Source organism: Rattus norvegicus, chromosome 4 (assembly GCF_021556685.1).
Source record: "Rattus norvegicus strain SHRSP/BbbUtx chromosome 4, alternate assembly SHRSP_T2T, whole genome shotgun sequence".
NCBI classification, from domain to species: Eukaryota; Metazoa; Chordata; class Mammalia; order Rodentia; family Muridae; genus Rattus; species Rattus norvegicus.
In genome coordinates this window covers 72,758,672-72,778,290 of record NC_141537.1, presented here as the reverse complement: position 1 = coordinate 72,778,290, position 19,619 = coordinate 72,758,672, and the positions used below count along the sequence as shown (strand labels likewise).

General features: G+C 41.4%; 1 protein-coding gene across 1 annotated transcript; it reads right to left on the bottom strand.

The window, feature by feature from the left end:
• Positions 1 to 18,371: 18,371 nt before the first annotated feature.
• Or2a14 (olfactory receptor family 2 subfamily A member 14) lies at positions 18,372 to 19,303 on the bottom strand. The gene is given in 2 exon segments (NM_001000845.1): positions 18,372 to 18,963; positions 18,966 to 19,303. Coding segments are annotated over 2 exon segments (930 nt in total).
• Positions 19,304 to 19,619: the final 316 nt, after the last annotated feature.

Sequence of the window (19,619 nt, the reverse complement as noted above, 5' to 3'; positions counted from 1 at the left end):
GTTTGTTTTACAGCATTTTTCTTTTTTTTTTTTTTTTTTTTTTATTAACTTGAGTATTTCTTATATACATTTCGAGTGTTATTCCCTTTCCCGGTTTCCGGGCAAACATCCCCCTCCCCCCTCCCCTTCCTTATGGGTGTTCCCCTCCCAACCCTCCCCCCATTGCCGCCCTCCCCCCATAGACTAGTTCACTGGGGGTTCAGTCTTAGCAGGACCCAGGGCTTCCCCTTCCACTGGTGCTCTTACTAGGATATTCATTGCTACCTATGGGGTCAGAGTCCAGGGTCAGTCCATGTATAGTCTTTAGGTAGTGGCTTAGTCCCTGGAAGCTCTGGTTGCTTGGCATTGTTGTACTTTTGGGGTCTCGAGCCCCTTCAAGCTCTTCCAGTTCTTTCTCTGATTCCTTCAATGGGGGACCTATTCTCAGTTCAGTGGTTTGCTGCTGGCATTCGCCTCTGTATTTGCTGTATTCTGGCTGTGTCTCTCAGGAGCGATCTACATCCGGCTCCTGTCGGTCTGCACTTCTTTGCTTCATCCATCTTGTCTAATTGGGTGGCTGTATATGTATGGGCCACATGTGGGGCAGGCTCTGAATGGGTGTTCCTTCAGTCTCTGTTTTAATCTTTGTCTCTCCCTTCCCTGCCAAGGGTATTCTTTTTCCTCATTTAAAGAAGGAGTGAAGCATTCACATTTTGATCATCCGTCTTGAGTTTCGTTTGTTCTAGGGATCTAGGGTAATTCAAGCATTTGGGCTAATAGCCACTTATCAATGAGTGCATACCATGTATGTCTTTCTGTGATTGGGTTAGCTCACTCAGGATGATATTTTCCAGTTCCAACCATTTGCCTACGAATTTCATAAACTCGTTGTTTTTGATAGCTGAGTAATATTCCATTGTGTAGATGTACCACGTTTTCTGTATCCATTCCTCTGTTGAAGGGCATCTGGGTTCTTTCCAGCTTCAGGCTATTATAAATAAGGCTGCGATGAACATAGTGGAGCACGTGTCTCTTTTATATGTTGAGGCATCTTTTGGGTATATGCCCAAGAGAGGTATAGCTGGATCCTCAGGCAGTTCAATGTCCAATTTTCTGAGGAACCTCCAGACTGATTTCCAGAATGGTTTTACCAGTCTGCAATCCCACCAACAATGGAGGAGTGTTCCTCTTTCTCCACATCCTCGCCAGCATCTGCTGTCACCTGAGTTTTTGATCTTAGCCAATCGCACTGGTGTGAGGTGAAATCTCAGTGTTGTTTTGATTTGCATTTCCCTTATGACTAAAGATGTGGAACATTTCTTTAGGTGTTTCTCAGCCATTCGGCATTCCTCAGCTGTGAATTCTTTGTTTAGCTCTGAACCCCATTTTTTAATAGGGTTATTTGTTTCCCTGCGGTCTAACTTCTTGAGTTCTTTGTATATTTTGGATATAAGGCCTCTATCTGTTGTAGGATTGGTAAAGATCTTTTCCCAATCTGTTGGTTGCCGTTTTGTCCTAACCACAGTGTCCTTTGCCTTACAGAAGCTTTGCAGTTTTATGAGATCCCATTTGTCGATTCTTGATCTTAGAGCATAAGCCATTGGTGTTTTGTTCAGGAAATTTTTTCCAGTGCCCATGTGTTCCAGATGCTTCCCTAGTTTTTCTTCTATTAGTTTGAGTGTGTCTGGTTTGATGTGGAGGTCCTTGATCCACTTGGACTTAAGCTTTGTACAGGGTGAGAAGCATGGATCGATTTGCATTCTTCTACATGCTGCCCTCCAGTTGAACCAGCACCATTTGCTGAAAATGCTATCTTTTTTCCATTGGATGGTTTTGGCTCCTTTGTCAAAAATCAAGTGACCATAGGTGTGTGGGTTCATTTCTGGGTCTTCAATTCTATTCCATTGGTCTATCTGTCTGTCTCTGTACCAATACCATGCAGTTTTTATCACTATTGCTCTGTAATACTGCTTGAGTTCAGGGATAGTGATTCCCCCTGAAGTCCTTTTATTGTTGAGGATAGCTTTAGCTATCCTGGGTTTTTTGTTATTCCAGATGAATTTGCAAATTGTTCTGTCTAACTCTTTGAAGAATTGGATTGGTATTTTGATGGGGATTGCATTGAATCTGTAGATTGCTTTTGGTAAAATGGCCATTTTTACTATATTAATCCTGCCAATCCATGAGCATGGGAGATCTTTCCATCTTCTGAGGTCTTCTTCAATTTCTTTCCTCAGTGTCTTGAAGTTCTTATTGTACAGATCTTTTACTTGCTTGGTTAAAGTCACACCGAGGTACTTTATATTATTTGGGTCTATTATGAAGGGTGTCGTTTCCCTAATTTCTTTCTCGGCTTGTTTCTCTTTTGTATAGAGGAAGGCAACTGATTTATTTGAGTTAATTTTATACCCAGCCACTTTGCTGAAGTTGTTTATCAGCTTTAGTAGTTCTCTGGTGGAGCTTTTGGGATCACTTAAATATACTATCATGTCATCTGCAAATAGTGATATTTTGACCTCTTCTTTTCCGATCTGTATCCCTTTGATCTCCTTTTGTTGTCTGATTGCTCTGGCTAGAACTTCAAGAACTATATTGAATAAGTAGGGAGAGAGTGGGCAGCCTTGTCTAGTCCCTGATTTTAGTGGGATTGCTTCAAGTTTCTCTCCATTTAGTTTAATGTTAGCAACTGGTTTGCTGTATATGGCTTTTACTATGTTTAGGTATGGGCCTTGAATTCCTATTCTTTCCAGGACTTTTATCATGAAGGGGTGTTGAATTTTGTCAAATGCTTTCTCAGCATCTAATGAAATGATCATGTGGTTCTGTTCTTTCAGTTTGTTTATATAATGGATCACGTTGATGGTTTTCCGTATATTAAACCATCCCTGCATGCCTGGGATGAAGCCTACTTGATCATGGTGGATGATTGTTTTGATGTGCTCTTGAATTCGGTTTGCCAGAATTTTATTGAGTATTTTTGCGTCGCTATTCATAAGGGAAATTGGTCTGAAGTTCTCTTTCTTTGTTGGGTCTTTGTGTGGTTTAGGTATAAGAGTAATTGTGGCTTCGTAGAAGGAATTCGGTAGTGCTCCATCTGTTTCAATTTTGTGGAATAGTTTGGATAATATTGGTATGAGGTCTTCTATGAAGGTTTGATAGAATTCTGCACTAAACCCGTCTGGACCTGGGCTCTTTTTGGTTGGGAGACCTTTAATGACTGCTTCTATTTCCTTAGGAGTTATGGGGTTGTTTAACTGGTTTACCTGTTCCTGATTTAACTTCGATACCTGGTATCTGTCTAGGAAATTGTCCATTTCCTGAAGATTTTCAAATTTTGTTGAATATAGGTTTTTATAGTAAGATCTGATGATTTTTTGAATTTCCTCTGAATCTGTAGTTATGTCTCCCTTTTCTTTTCTGATTTTGTTAATTTGGACGCACTCTCTGTTTCCTCTCATTAGTCTGGCTAAGGGTTTATCTATCTTGTTGATTTTCTCAAAGCACCAACTTTTGGTTCTGTTGATTCTTTCTATGGTCCTTTTTGTTTCTACTTGGTTGATTTCAGCTCTGAGTTTGATTATTTCCTGCCTTCTACTCCTCCTGGGTGTATTTGCTTCTTTTTGTTCTAGAGCTTTTAGGTGTGCTGTCAAGCTGCTGACATATGCTCTTTCCTGTTTCTTTCTGCAGGCACTCAGAGCTATGAGTTTTCCTCTTAGCACAGCTTTCATTGTGTCCCATAAGTTTGAGTATGTTGTATCTTCATTTTCATTAAATTCTAAAAAGTTTTTAATTTCTTTCTTTATTTCTTCCTTGACTAGGTTATCATTGAGTAGAGCATTGTTCAATTTCCACGTATATGTGGGCATTCTTCCCTTATTGTTATTGAAGACCAGTTTTAGGCCGCGGTGGTCCGATAGCACGCATGGGATTATTTCTATCTTTCTGTACCTGTTGAGGCCCGTTTTTTGACCAATTATATGGTCAATTTTGGAGAAAGTACCATGAGGAGCTGAGAAGAAGGTATATCCTTTTGCTTTAGGATAGAATGTTCTATAAATATCCGTTAAGTCCATTTGGCTCATGACTTCTCTTAGTCTGTCGACATCACTGTTTAATTTCTGTTTCCATGATCTGTCCATTGATGAGAGTGGTGTGTTGAAATCTCCCACTATTATTGTGTGAGGTGCAATGTGTGTTTTGAGCTTTAGTAAGGTTTCTTTTACGTATGTAGGTGCCCTTGTATTTGGGGCATAGATATTTAGGATTGAGAGTTCATCTTGGTGGATTTTTCCTTTGATGAATATGAAGTGTCCTTCCTTATCTTTTTTGATGACTTTTAGTTGGAAATTGATTTTATTTGATATTAGAATGGCTACTCCAGCTTCCTTCTTCTGACCATTTGCTTGGAAAGTTGTTTTCCAGCCTTTCACTCTGAGGTAGTGTCTGTCTTTGTCTCTGAGGTGTGTTTCCTGTAGGCAGCAAAATGCAGGGTCCTCGTTGCGTATCCAGTTTGTTAATCTATGTCTTTTTATTGGGGAGTTGAGGCCATTGATATTGAGAGATATTAAGGAATAGTGATTATTGTTTCCCTTTATATTCATATTTGGATGTGAGGTTATGTTTGTGTGCTTTCATTCTCTTTGTTTTGTTGCCAAGACGATTAGTTTCTTGCTTCTTCTAGGGTATAGCTTGCCTCCTTATGTTGGGCTTTACCATTTATTATCCTTTGTAGTGCTGGATTTGTAGAAAGATATTGTGTAAATTTGGTTTTGTCATGGAATATCTTGGTTTCTCCATCAATGTTAATTGAGAGTTTTGCTGGATACAGTAACCTGGGCTGGCATTTGTGTTCTCTTAGGGTCTGTATGACATCAGTCCAGGATCTTCTGGCCTTCATAGTTTCTGGCGAGAAGTCTGGTGTGATTCTGATAGGTCTCCCTTTATATGTTACTTTACCTTTTTCCCTTACTGCTTTTAATATTCTTTCTTTATTTTGTGCGTTTGGTGTTTTGACTATTATGTGACGGGAGGTGTTTCTTTTCTGGTCCAATCTATTTGGAGTTCTGTAGGCTTCTTGTATGTCTATGGGTATCTCTTTTTTTAGGTTAGGGAAGTTTTCTTCTATGATTTTGTTGTAGATATTTACTGGTCCTTTGAGCTGGGAGTCTTCACTCTCTTCTATACCTATTATCCTTAGGTTTGATCTTCTCATTGAGTCCTGGATTTCCTGTATGTTTTGGACCAGTAGCTTTTTCCGCTTTACATTATCTTTGACAGTTGAGTCAATGATTTCTATGGAATCTTCTGCTCCTGAGATTCTCTCTTCCATCTATTGTATTCTGTTGGTGAAGCTTGTATCTACAGCTCCTTGTCTCTTCTTTTGGTTTTCTATATCCAGGGTTATTTCCATGTGTTCTTTCTTGATTGCTTCTATTTCAATTTTTAATTCCTTCAACTGTTTGATTGTGTTTTCCTGGAATTCTTTCAGGGATTTTTGCGATTCCTCTCTGTAGGCTTCTACTTGTTTATTAATGTTTTCCTGTGTTTCCCTAAGTGTGTTCATGTCTTTCTTGAAGTCCTCCAGCATCATGATCAAATATGATTTTGAAACTAGATCTTGCTTTTCTGGTGTGTTTGGATATTCCATGTTTGTTTTGGTGGGAGAATTAGGCTCCGATGATGGCATGTATTCTTGGTTTCTGTTGCTTGGGTTCCTGCGCTTGCCTCTCGCCATCAGATTATCTCTAGTGTTACTTTGTTCTGCTATTTCTGACAGTGGCTAGACTGTCCTATAAGCCTGTGTGTCAGGAGTGCTGTAGACCTGTTTTCCTCTCTTTCAGTCAGTTATGGGGACAGAGTGTTCTGCTTTTGGGCGTGTAGTTTTTCCTCTCTACAGGTCTTCAGCTGTTCCTGTGGGCCTGTGTCTTGAGTTCACCAGGCAGCTTTCTTGCAGCAGAAAATTTGGTCTTACCTGTGGTCCCGAGGCTCAGGTTCGCTCGTGGGGTGCTGCCCAGGGGCTCTCTGCAGCGGCAGCAACCAGGAAGACCTGTGCCGCCGTTTCCGGGAGCTTCAGTGCACCAGGGTTCCAGATGGTCTTTGGCTTTTTCCTCTGGCGTCTGAGATGTGTGTGCAGGGAGCAGTCTCTTCTGGTTTCCCAGGCTTGTCTGCCTCTCTGAAGGTTTAGCTCTCCCTCCCACGGGATTTGGGTGCAGAGAACTGTTTATCCGGTCTGTTTCTTTCAGGTTCCGGCGGTGTCTCAGGCAGGTGTCCTGCTGCTCCTGGGCCCTCCCCCACGGGAGCCCAGAGGCCTTATACAGTTTCCTCTTGGGCCAGGGATGTGGGCAGGGGTGAGCAGTGTTGGTGGTCTCTTCCGCTCTGCAGCCTCAGGAGTGCCCACCTGACCAGGTGGTTGGGTCTCTCTCTCACTGGGTCTGGGAGCAGAGAGCGGCTGCGGGCCGGGATCCGCGGGTGTGGGACTTCCGGTAAACCCAGAACGTGCCCGGTCCTAGGGAAATTCTGCTTCCGTTTGTCCCAAGCTCATCAGGCAGCTTTCTTGCAGCAGAAAATTTGGTCTTACCTGTGGTCCCGAGGCTCAGGTTCGCTCGTGGGGTGCTGCCCAGGGGCTCTCTGCAGCGGCAGCAACCAGGAAGACCTGTGCTGCCCCTTCTGGGAGCTTCAGTGCACCAGGGTTCCAGATGGTCTTTGGCTTTTTCCTTGGCGTCCGAGATGTGTGTGCAGGGAGCAGTCTCTTCTGGTTTCCCAGGCTTGTCTGCCTCTCTGAAGGTTTAGCTCTCCCTCCCACGGGATTTGGGTGCAGAGAACTGTTTATCCCTTACAGCATTTTTCAATTGTTCCTTGACTACACCTATAAGAAATATGAACCAGATCCCGGATTTCAGTCCTCATAGTCCCTGAGATTCCTTTTTCTCTGTCTTGCTTGAAGTTCAGGATACCTGCCTAACACATTTCCCAATTTTTTTAAAATGGGGAATTTGAGTGGAGACTCTCCCATGATCCTTCCATGATGAGGATGATGATGAAAATGGACAAACTAGCTCTTCATGCTTGCTGTGTTGGGTGATGAATAGTTTACTCTGAAAACATTATTCTCAGCATGGTATATGACACGTATCAATGATATTTGATGTCACTGACTATTCTTGAACTAGAAGCTGCGATGTTAATTTCTTGGTCTGAAGAAATGTAATGCTTTTTCTGAACAAGCAGTCCTTTAGTTCTTTAATCATGGTGCCGTTGAGTTATTAAGCATCTTTATGGTGACTGCTATAAAATTTTATCTATGAGAATATGGCATATACTTTGCTCTTTCAAGCATCTCTCTGTCTCTCTCTTTCTTTGTATCTTATTCTTATTTCTTTTCTTGCTGTTTTGAAAATGGGTGCATTAGAACAGTGGTTCTCACACTGTGGGTGGTGAACACTTTGGTGGTCACATACCAGATAAGTTGTATATTATGTATTTACATTATAATTCACAACCATAGCACAATTATAGTTTTTTCTTTCTTATTTTTATATATTTTTTATTTTTTAAATTTATTTAATACTTAATAATAATTCTTTGGTTTCCGGGCAAACATCCCCTCCCCCCTCCCCTTCCTTATGGGTGTTCCCCTCCCAACCCTCCCCCCATTGCCGCCCTTCCCCCAACAGTCTAGTTCACTGGGGGTTCAGTCTTAGCAGGACCCAGGGCTTCCCCTTCCACTGGTGCTCTTACTAGGATATTCATTGCTACCTATAAGGTCAGAGTCCAGGGTCAGTCCATGCATAGTCTTTAGGTAGTGGCTTAGTCCCTGGAAGCTCTGGATGCTTGGCATTGTTGTACATATGGGGTCTCGAGCCCCTTCAAGCTCTTCCAGTTCTTTCTCTGATTCCTTCAACGGGGGTCCTATTCTCAGTTCAGTGGTTTGCTGCTGGCATTCGCCTCTGTATTTGCTGTATTCTGGCTGTGTCTCTCAGGTGAGATCTACATCCGGCTCCTGTCGGTCTGCACTTCTTTGCTTCATCCATCTTGTCTAATTGGGTGGCTGTATATGTATGGGCCACATGTGGGGCAGGCTCTGAATGGGTGTTCCTTCAGTCTCTGTTTTAATCTTTGCCTCTCTCTTCCCTGCCAAGGGTATTCTTGTTCCCCTTTTAGAGGAGTGAAGCATTCACATTTTGATCATCCGTCTTGAGTTTCATTTGTTCTAGGCATCTAGGGTAATTCAAGCATTTGGACTAATAGCCACTTATCAGTGAGTGCATACCATGTATGTCTTTCTGTGTTTGGGTTAGCTCACTCAGGATGATATTTTCCAGTTCCAACCATTTGCCTACGAATTTCATAAAGCCGTTGTTTTTGATAGCTGAGTAATATTCCATTGTGTAGATGTACCACATTTTCTGTATCCATTCCTCTGTTGAAGGGCATCTGGGTTCTTTCCAGCTTCTGGCTATTATAAATAAGGCTGCGATGAACATAGTGGAGCACGTGTCTATTTTATGTGTTGGGGCATCTTTTGGGTATATGCCCAAGAGAGGTATAGCTGGATCCTCAGGCAGTTCAATGTCCAATTTTCTGAGGAACCTCCAGACTGATTTCCAGAATGGTTGTACCAGTCTGCAATCCCACCAACAATGGAGGAGTGTTCTTCTTTCTCCGCATCCTCAGCAGCATCTGCTGTCACCTGAGTTTTTGATCTTAGCCATTCTCACTGGTGTGAGGTGAATTCTCAGGGTTGTTTTGATTTGCATTTCCTTTATGACTAAAGATGTTGAACATTTTTTAGGTGTTTCTCAGCCATTCGGCATTCCTCAGCTGTGAATTCTTTGTTTAGCTCTGAACCCCATTTTTTAATAGGGTTATTTGTCTCCCTGCGGTCTAACTTCTTGAGTTCTTTGTATATTTCGGATATAAGGCCTCTATCTGTTGTAGGATTGGTAAAGATCTTTTCCCAATCTGTTGGTTGACGATTTGTCCTAACCACGGTGTCCTTTGCCTTACAGAAGCTTTGCAGTTTTATGAGATCCCATTTGTCGATTCTTGATCTTAGAGCATAAGCCATTGGTGTTTTGTTCAGGAAATTTTTTCCAGTGCCCATGTGTTCCAGATGCTTCCCTAGTTTTTCTTCTATTAGTTTGAGTGTATCAGGTTTGATGTGGAGGTCCTTGATCCACTTGGACTTAAGCTTTGTACAGGGTGATAAGCATGGATTGATTTGCATTCTTCTACATGTTGACCTCCAGTTGAACCAGCACCATTTGCTGAAAATGCTATCTTTTTTCCATTGGATGGTTTTGGCTACTTTGTCAAAAATCAAGTGACCATAGGTGTGTGGGTTCATTTCTGGGTCTTCAATTCTATTACATTGGTCTATCTGTCTGTCTCTGTACAAATACCATGCAGTTTTTATCACTATTGCTCTGTAATACTGCTTGAGTTCAGGGATAGTGATTCCCCCTGAAGTCCTTTTATTGTTGAGGATAGTTTTAGCTATCCTGGGTTTTTTGTTATTCCAGATGAATTTGCAAATTATTCTGTCTAACTCTTTGAAGAATTGGATTGGTATTTTGATGGGGATTGCATTGAATCTGTAGATCGCTTTTGGTAAAATGGCCATTTTTACTATATTAATCCTGCCAGTCCATGAGCATGGGAGATCTTTCCCTCTTCTGAGGTCTTCTTCAATTTCTTTCTTCAGTGTCTTGAAGTTCTTATTGTACAGATCTTTTACTTGCTTGGTTAAAGTCACACCGAGGTACTTTATATTATTTGGGTCTATTATGAAGGGTGTCGTTTCCCTAATTTCTTTCTCGGCTTGTTTCTCTTTTGTGTAGAGGAAGGCTACTGATTTATTTGAGTTAATTTTATACCAAGCCACTTTGCTGAAGTTGTTTATCAGCTTTAGTAGTTCTCTGGTGGAACTTTTGGGATCACTTAAATAAACTATCATATCATCTGCAAATAGTGATATTTTGACTTCTTCTTTTCCAAGCTGTATCCCCTTGACCTCCTTTTGTTGTCTAATTGCTCTGGCTAGAACTTCAAGAACTATATTGAATAAGTAGGGAGAGAGTGCGCAGCCTTGTCTAGTCCCTGATTTTAGTGGGATTGCTTCAAGTTTCTCTCCATTTAGTTTAATGTTAGCAACTGGTTTACTGTATATGGCTTTTACTATGTTTAGGTATGGGCCTTGAATTCCTATTCTTTCCAGGACTTTTATCATGAAGGGGTGTTGAATTTTGTCAAATGCTTTCTCAGCATGTAATGAAATGATCATGTGGTTTTGTTCTTTCAGTTTGGTTATATAATGGATCACGTTGATGGTTTTCCGTATATTAAACCATCCCTGCATGCCTGGGATGAAGCCTACTTGATCATGGTGGATGATTGTTTTGATGTGCTCTTGGATTCGGTTTGCCAGAATTTTATTGAGTATTTTTGCGTCGCTATTCATAAGGGAAATTGGTCTGAAGTTCTCTTTCTTTGTTGGGTCTTTGTGTGGTTTAGGTATAAGAGTAATTGTGGCTTCATAGAAGGAATTCGGGAGTGATCCATCTGTTTCAATTTTGTGGAATAGTTTGGATAATATTGGTATGAGGTCTTCTATGAAGGTTTGATAAAATTCTGCACTAAACCCATCTGGACCTGGGCCCTTTTTGTTGGGAGACCTTCAATGACTGCTTCTATTTCCTTAGGAGTTATGGGGTTGTTTAACTGGTTTATCTGTTCCTGATTTAACTTCGGTACCTGATATTTGTCTAGGAAATTGTCCATTTCCTGTAGATTTTCAAGTTTTGTTGAATATAGGCTTCTATAGTAAGATCTGATGATATTTTGAATTTCCTCTGAATCTGTAGTTATGTCTCCCTTTTCATTTCTGATTTTGTTAATTTGGACACACTCTCTGGGTCCTCTCGTTAGTCTGGGTAAAGGTTTATCTATCTTGTTGATTTTCTTAAAGAACCAAGTTTTGGTTCTGTTGATTCTTTCTATGGTCCTTTTTGTTTCTACTTGGTTGATTTCCGCTCTGAGATTGATTATTTCCTGCCTTCTACTCCTCCTGGGTGTATTTGCTTCTTGTTGCTCTAGAGCTTTTAGGTGTGCTGTCAAGCTGCTGACATATGCTCTTTCCTGTTTCTTTCTGCAGGCACTCAGCACTATGAGTTTTCCTCTTAGCACAGCTTTTATTGTGTCCCATAAGTTTGGATATGTTGTACCTTCATTTTCATTAAATTATAAAAAGTTTTTAATTTCTTTCTTTATTTCTTGCTTGACTAGGGTATCATTGAGTAGAGCATTGTTCAATTTCCATGTATATGTGGGCATTCTTCCCTTATTGTTATTGAAGACCAGTTTTAGGCCGTGGTGGTCTGATAGCATGCATGGGATTATTTCTATCTTTCTGTACCTGCTGAGGCCCGTTTTTTGACCAACTATATGGTCAATTTTGGAGAAAGTACCATGAGGAGCTGAGAAGAAGGTATATCCTTTTGCTTTAGGATAGAATGTTCTATAAATATCTGTTAAGTCCATTTGGCTCATGACATCTCTTAGTCTGTCTACGTCTCTGTGTAATTTCTGTTTCCATGATCTGTCCATTGATGAGAGTGATGAGAGTGGGGTGTTGAAATCTCCCACTATTATTGTGTGAGGTGCAATGTGTGTTTTGAGCTTTAGTAAGGTTTCTTTTACTTATGTAGGTGCCCTTGTATTTGGGGCATAGATATTTAGGATTGAGAGTTCATCTTGGTGAATTTTTCCTTTGATGAATATGAAGTGTCCTTCCTTATCTTTTTGATGACTTTTAATTGAAAATTGATTTTATTTGATATTAGAATGGCTACTCCAGCTTGCTTCTTCTGACCATTTGCTTGGAAAGTTGTTTTCCAGCCTTTCACTTTGAGGTAGTGTCTGTCTTTGTCTCTGAGGTATGTTTCCTGCAGGCAGCAGAATGCAGGGTCCTCGTTGCGTATCCAGTTTGTTAATCTATGTCTTTTTATTGGGGAGTTGAGGCCATTGATATTGAGAGATATTAAGGAATAGTGATTATTGCTTCCCTTTATATTCATATTTGGATGTGAGGTTATGTTTGTGTGCTTTCATTCTCTTTGTTTTGTTGCCAAGACGATTAGTTTCTTGCTTCTTCTAGGGTATAGCTTCCCTCCTTATGTTGGGCTTTACCATTTATTATCCTTTGTAGTGCTGGATTTGTAGAAAGATATTGTGTCAATTTGGTTTTGTCTTGGAATATCTTGGTTTCTCCATCTATGTTAATTGAGAGTTTTGCAGGATATAGTAACCTGGGCTGGCACTTGTGTTCTCTTTGGGTCTGTATGACATCTGTCCAGGATCTTCTGGCCTTCATAGTTTCTGGCGAAAATTCTGGTGTGATTCTGATAGGTCTGCTTTTATATATTACTTGACCTTTTTCCCTTACTGCTTTTAATATTCTTTCTTTATTTTGTGCGTTTGGTGTTTTGACTATTATGTTACGGGAGGTGTTTCTTTTCTGGTCCAATCTATTTGGAGTTCTGTAGGCTTCTTGTATGCCTATGGGTATCTCTTTTTTTAGGTTAGGGAAGTTTTCTTCTATGATTTTGTTGAAGATATTTACTGGTCCTTTGAGCTGGGAGTCTTCACTCTCTTCTATACCTATTATCCTTAGGTTTGATCTTCTCATTGAGTCCTGGATTTCCTGTATGTTTTGGACCAGTAGCTTTTTCCACTTTACATTATCTTTGACAGTTGAGTCAATGATTTCTATGGAATCTTCTGCTCCCGAGATTCTCTCTTCCATCTCTTGTATTCTGTTGGTGAGGCTTCTATCTACAGCTCCTTGTCTCTTCTTTTGATTTTCTATATCCAGGGTTGTTTCCATGTGTTCTTTCTTGATTGCTTCTATTTCCATTTTTAATTCCTTCAACTGTTTGATTGTGTTTTCCTGGAATTCTTTCAGGCATTTTTGCGATTTCTCTCTGTAGGCTTCTACTTGTTCTCTAAGGGAGGTCTTCACATCTTTCTTGAAGTCCTCCAGCATCATGATCAAATATGATTTTGAAACTAGATCTTGCTTTTCTGGTGTGTTTGGATATTCCATGTTTATTCTGGTGGGAGAATTGGGCTCGATGGTGCCATGTAGTCTTGGTTTCTGTTGCTTGGGTTCCTGTGCTTGCCTCCTGCCATCAGATTATCTCTAGTGTTACTTTGTTCTGCTATTTCTGACAGTGGCTAGACTGTCCTATAAGCCTGTGTGTCAGGAGTGCTGTAGACCTGTTTTCCTGTTTTCTTTCAGCCAGTTATGGGGACAGAGTGTTCTGCTTTCGGGCGTGTAGTTTTTCCTCTCTACAGGTCTTCAGCTGTTCCTGTGGGCCTGTGTCTTGAGTTCACCAGGCAGGTCACTTGCATGGGAAAAGTTGGTCCTACCTTAGGTTCCGAGGCTCTAGTGTGCTCATGGGGTACAGCCTAAGTCCTCTCCACGGCGGCAACAACCGAGAAGATATGCGCCGCTCTTTCCGGGAGCCTCCGTGCACCAGGGTTCCAGATGGCGTTTGGTGTTTTCCTCTGGCGTCTGGATGTGTGCAGAGTGCAGTCTCTTCTGGTTTCCCAGGCGTGTCAGCCTCTCTGTAGTCTTAGCTCTCCCTCCCACGGGATTTGGGTGTAGAGAACTGTTTATCCGGTCTGTTTCCTTTAGGTTCCGGCGGTGTCTCAGGTGCAGGGGTCCTGCCGCTCCTGGGCCCTCCCCTACGGGAACCCAGAGGCCTTATACAGTTTCCTCTTGGGCCAGGGATGTGGGTAGGGGTGGGCAGTGTTGGTGGTCTCCTCCGCTCTGCAGCTTCAGGAGTGCCCACCTGACCAGGCGGTGAGGTCTCTCTCCCACGGGGTTTGGGAGCAGAGAGCTGCTGCGGGCCGGGCACAATTATAGTTTTGAAGTAACAACAAAGCAATTTCAAGGTTGGCAGTTATCACAACATGAGGAACTGTATGAAAGGGTTGCAGCATTTAGGACGTTTGAGGACCACTGCATTAGATACAATTCTTGGTATTGCCCTCCTGCTACTAATCTAAGGCTTTGCTACTGATCTTTATTTGGGAACTTGTACATTTATTTAGTCATATGGTTATTTCTGTGAACTATAATCTCCTCTCCCACCAGTGTACTCTTGGCCTCAAAGGATGCTGCTCTTCAGGGTACATAGCCTCAGGTGAACCTGTTGTCATTCTGGATGGGAAGAGGAGGAAGGGATGTTTATCAGCTTACTTTCTTGAGCACATCCAATTAGCACATATTATTCCCTGTGGGATGATTGACTTATAGCCTCTAACAGAGTTTGTTCTAGAGCACGAACCAGCCACTTTTGGCTCCGCTGAAGGTCTAAATCAGTGTTTGGGATTTTTTTGATTCCAAGTATCTCCTTCACTTTCATTATTTTATGTCACTGCTTGACTTGAAATTCTTCATGGTGTGCAGCAAATGAAGTCAATTATTTAGGAGGGACTAAGGGGTGTACAATGATCCGCTTCTGTCATGAAGCACTTTAGAGTCAGGCTGCGTAAGCAGGGGCATTGAAAGAGGTAAAAATACACATAAAGACCAATATGATTAAAATGAAGAGTTCACATGGCCGTGATATAAGCCACCAGTTCTTATATTTCTCTTTAAATGCATTTTTTTTTGTGCAAGACAGAGAGTAGTTAGAAATGTCTTGCTCTTTTGAGAAGACCGCAAAATGATATTTCACATTGGATATAACACAATTTATCATGGAAGACTTTGCTTCTAAAAATGGTAAATACTGAAAAGAAATTTGTGTGGAAATACAAAGTCTAGAGATTGCCACACTGATGTGAACATTGGCCAAGGGGTCCTAAGAAGGGAGACTACCAAAATACATACTGTTGTGGTATAAATGTCAAAGTCCTCAGTGAGTCACATATTTGAACACTTAGTGCCCAGTCAGTGGTACTATTAGAGAAGATTGAGTAATATCTAGGAAGTGGAGCCTTACTGCAGAAAATGTGTGATTGACATGGGTCTTGAGGCTTTATAACCTGGCTATACTTTCTGTTCACATTCTGCTTCAAGTGTGGATGCAATGTGACTAGTCAGACTACTGTCCTTGCCACAAACCTTCCCTGTCTGTTCTACCATAATCAAAATGATATCTCTAGGGTAGGTCAAAATACTCCTTTGATTCCTTACATTGGTTTTCTTAGGGTATTTAACTACAGCAGCAGCAGCAGCAGCAGCAGCAGCGACGGCAACGAAGATGACGATGATGACGATGACGACGATGATGATGACGACAATGACAACTATGACTACAACAACAAATCCCCCAAAACCTCTTCTTCCATCCTTATACCCTTTTCTGTTGCTTTTTCCCTCTCTGTCTCTGTATCTCTGTCTCTTCTCTCCTCCTCTCTTCTCTCTCTCTCTCTCTCTCTCTCTCTCTCTCTCTCTTTCTCCCTCTCTCTCTCCCTTCCTCCCCCTCCCCTGGCATGACACACACACACACACACACACACACACACACACACACACACACTTCAATATTTTTGAAAAAGATAGACTTATGTGCTCTGAAACATTTAAAGGAAGATAAGGGTGTAATGCCATAGTAAGCCTGACGTTTAGAATCCCCTCTCCAAAACAATTTCCACAAACTCCTCTCTGGTTGTAGAAATCCAATTTTTTCTCCCTGGGATTTCCTTCTACTCTAATGTTTTCACTCATTATTATGATCTCACTGATAAAAACCAAGGGAAACTCTCTACCCATCTATCTATCTATCTATCTATCTATCTATCTATCTATCTATCTATCTATCTATCTATCCATCCATCCATCTATCCATCTATCTATCTATCTATCTATCTATCTATCTATCTATCTATCTATCTATTTATCTATATATCATCTATCTAATTACAGTTAAGACTATTTAACCTAAAGATTTGAGGTGCTTTTTTCTATTCAAAAATCCCTAAAAGTTTAAAAGAAAACAGGTGAAAAATATAAACTCTACTAATTCCACTTTTAATCAAATAGTTTATTTTATAGACCTTGCTGGGGTTTTGTTTTTGTTTGGTTTTGGAGTATTAGTCTTCAATTCTTAAGTGGTATTGTCCTTTGAGTTTGAAGGATCATCAGAGGCTCAAGTTCTGAGTACTTACTCTCTAGTAAGTCATGCTGTTTTGAGGAGACTGGGGAGCTGAAGAAGGTGTCTGACTAGGTCACTAGTAGGTCTGTAGGTCACTAGGGCTTTGGAAGCTTGTAGCTTAACCCTTAGTTCCAACCTTTCTCTGCTTCTAGGTCTGCCATATGGGAATATCTATCCTCCACCACACAGTGCCATTACTGTGAACTGAGCTGCACTTACCATATCCTTCCTGCCAAGGTGGACTGAGACCCACTGAAACTATAGACCAAAATAACACAGGTTACTGGATAAAGGAAGTTGTTGCCAAGACTGAAAGCCTGAATATGATTCCTGGAACCCACATGGTGGAAGGAGAGAACTGACTCCTGAAAGTTGTCCTCTGACCTCCACACACATGCTATGGGATTGTGCATATGCACACATACCTATACAAACATATACACAGAAGATAAAAATAAAAGGATAACTTTTCTTCCCTTAAATTGTTTCAGTTAGGTATTTTGGTCACCATAACATGAAATAAGTGTCATCAATTTCAAGATTTTATGCCCTGCTTTCAGGTTCCAATATCTAACTGACAACATGAGGCTCTTCCTATGAGTTTCAAAACATATTAAAGAAATCAAAGGTATTATGGTCCATTGGCTACTATGTGATAGTGATATTGGGTTTTAGATATCGTTAAAGGACGACAGAACTCACCTAAGATTGAGTTCACACAGTCTTGCTTTAAATTGCTCCTAATAACCTGTTTCCCCAACCCACAGTGAGGGTCCCTAATGGTGAATCCCACAGAACTGAAGGCTGTTCAACTATGTGGCAAGGGTCTGCAAGTACCTGGGAACTATTTGACCAATGACTTGTTTTTTCTAAAGAAAGTTTACTTAAATGTAAACATGTGTTACAGCTACTTTTGTCAGAATTGAGTCATTCTGACAGAAAAACTGATCTTGAAGTTCTTATTTCCTTCTTTTTAAAGAAAAACTCGTTAATCATTCATCTAGGGGATGTATGCCATGCATTTATTAGCCCAATCTGACTTGATCAAGTTTCATTAAAACTTCAGCAATTTTGACTCTTTATCAATGATTATTAGGTGTCCCCAAATCAGAGTGATTATTTCTTATCGTTTTAGCTATGTTTCAGTTTTGTCCCATGGTAGCCTTAACTTCTAATTTCTTGTTGACTGATGGTAAGAAATACATCTTTGTATGTGTGTAAGGTACATGTAGGTTTTTGTTTTCCATAAGTGGCTGTCAGCTGCTTTGCAATTTTCACACAAATGTGCTGTCTTTATAATTTTACTTCTTTTTAAAAAGGAGTTCGTTGCATGTGCTGTTCATACTTCCATTTGGTTACTAATCAACTGGCTCCACTCTGATAAGAATTGTGGGTAGGTAGCAGCTTATGGAAACGAATACAGAGACCCACAGCCAAACATTAGGCAGAACTCAGGAGTCCTGTGGAAAAGTTGGGGGAAGGGTAAAAAACTGAAAGAGGGTAGGGAAGCCACAGGAAGACTAGACAGTGTCAACTAACCTAGCGAACTCCCAGAGATTGAACTAACAGCCAGAAAACGAGCACAGGATGCAACTAGGCTCCCATGCACATATATAGTAGAAATGTAGTTTGGTCTTCATGCGGTTACCCCAGCAACCAAAGTAGGAGTTGTTTCTGAATCTGTTGCCTGTCTATGGATCCTGTTACTCTAATAGGGTTGCCTTGTCTGGCCTCAGTGGGAAAAGGGTGCCTTTTCCTGCAGTGACTTGATGTGCCAGCGTGGGGTGAAATCCAGGGCAGCCTCCCCCTTCTCAGAGGGGGAGAGAGGAGTGGGAGAGGAGCTGTGCGGGGGTGGGGTGGGGTGGGGAGGTGTAGTTGTGAGGGGGGTGCTGGTGAGGAGAGGAGCTGAGATTGGCATGTAAAATGAATAAATAAATAGTGAAAAAAAGAATCGTGGGTAAGAATGGGGAAACTCTCCCAATGTAACAGTCTTACTCCTTGAGTATTTTAAGACCTATCATATCCCATGATTTCTGGTGCCTAAGTCTAAGAGGTATAGGGCTGTTTACCAGACTTCATAAGCCAGGGTCTTAGGACTCTATGTGGACATAAAGTCTATAATATTCTGTTTTAAAGGAATATTTATAATAGAGGAGGCAAAGGAATGCTGACTATTATATTTGACAGGAAGAAAAATTATCCATCCAAGTCATTCTTTGATGTCTCTCACATTGGTCTCTCCTTCCACAGTGATCTTCTGAGGGCACCCTTGACCTCAGCGTTCCTCAGGCTGTAGATCAGGGGGTTTAGCATGGGGTTGAAAAGGCTGTAAAACAGGGAAAGGATCTTCTGCTGCTCTTCTGGGTGCTGGGACTTGGGGGCCATGTACATGACAATGGCGCTGCCAAAGAAGAGCCCTACCACACAGAGGTGGGAGGAACAGGTGGAGAAGGCCTTTCTGCGGCCCTCCCCTGACTGGATCCTCAGGATGGCCATCAGGATGCGTGTATAGGAGACCAGCACCAAACACAGTGGTCCCACTAAGATGAACACACAGGCTGCAAAGATAACAACTTGATTGAGCATTGTGTCAGCACAGGCCAGCTTGAGGACAGACAGGATCTCACAGAAGAAGTGATTGATTTCATGAGGCCCACAGAAGGGCAGCCTCAGGATGAGAACTAAGTGGACCAGAGCCAAGAGGAAGCTAAATATCCAGGAAACAGCAGCCAGGATGGTACACACTCTCCAGCTCATGATGACAGTGTAGTGTAAGGGGTGACAGATGGCCACAAATCTATCATAGGACATTACCACTAAATCAGGCACTCTATGTGAGCAAAAGCCAGATACAAGAACGTTTGCATTAGGCATGGAATGAAGAAGATGGTTCTTCTTTGAGTCACAAGATTTGCCAGCATCTTGGGGACATTGTTGGAAGCATAAGACATGTCAACAATGGCTAGATGTGAGAGGAAGAAGTACATAGGTGTGTGTAGTCTGTGGTCCAGGCATATTATTCCAAGAATGACTCCATTTCCAAAAAGGGTAAAGGAATAAAACAGAGAGAAAAGCCCAAAGAGTAAACACTCCACAGGTAGATCAGCTTGGAATCCCAGTAGAGTGACCTCTGTGATCCATGTCTGGTTGCCTCTCATTCTCCTGTACAAAGACCTTGTTCACACAGAAATGTCAGAGCTGTGGAATTAAAGATACAGAGTATTTAATGATTGTATAGAGAAAACATTTTGAAGTATATCACCTAGGATGAAGCCTTGGGTTTTGTTTACATCTCTGCTACACAATTCACTTTACCACAGTTACAAAAATGAGGAAAATGTCCTGCTGTGTCTAGGACATTAATAGAAAAGACAGGTAAGATAGCTCAATGGGGGAGCTTGCAGCCATGCCTGACAACCTAAATTAAGTCTCTGGACCCACAGGGTGGAAAGAGAGAACCAACTATACAAGTCT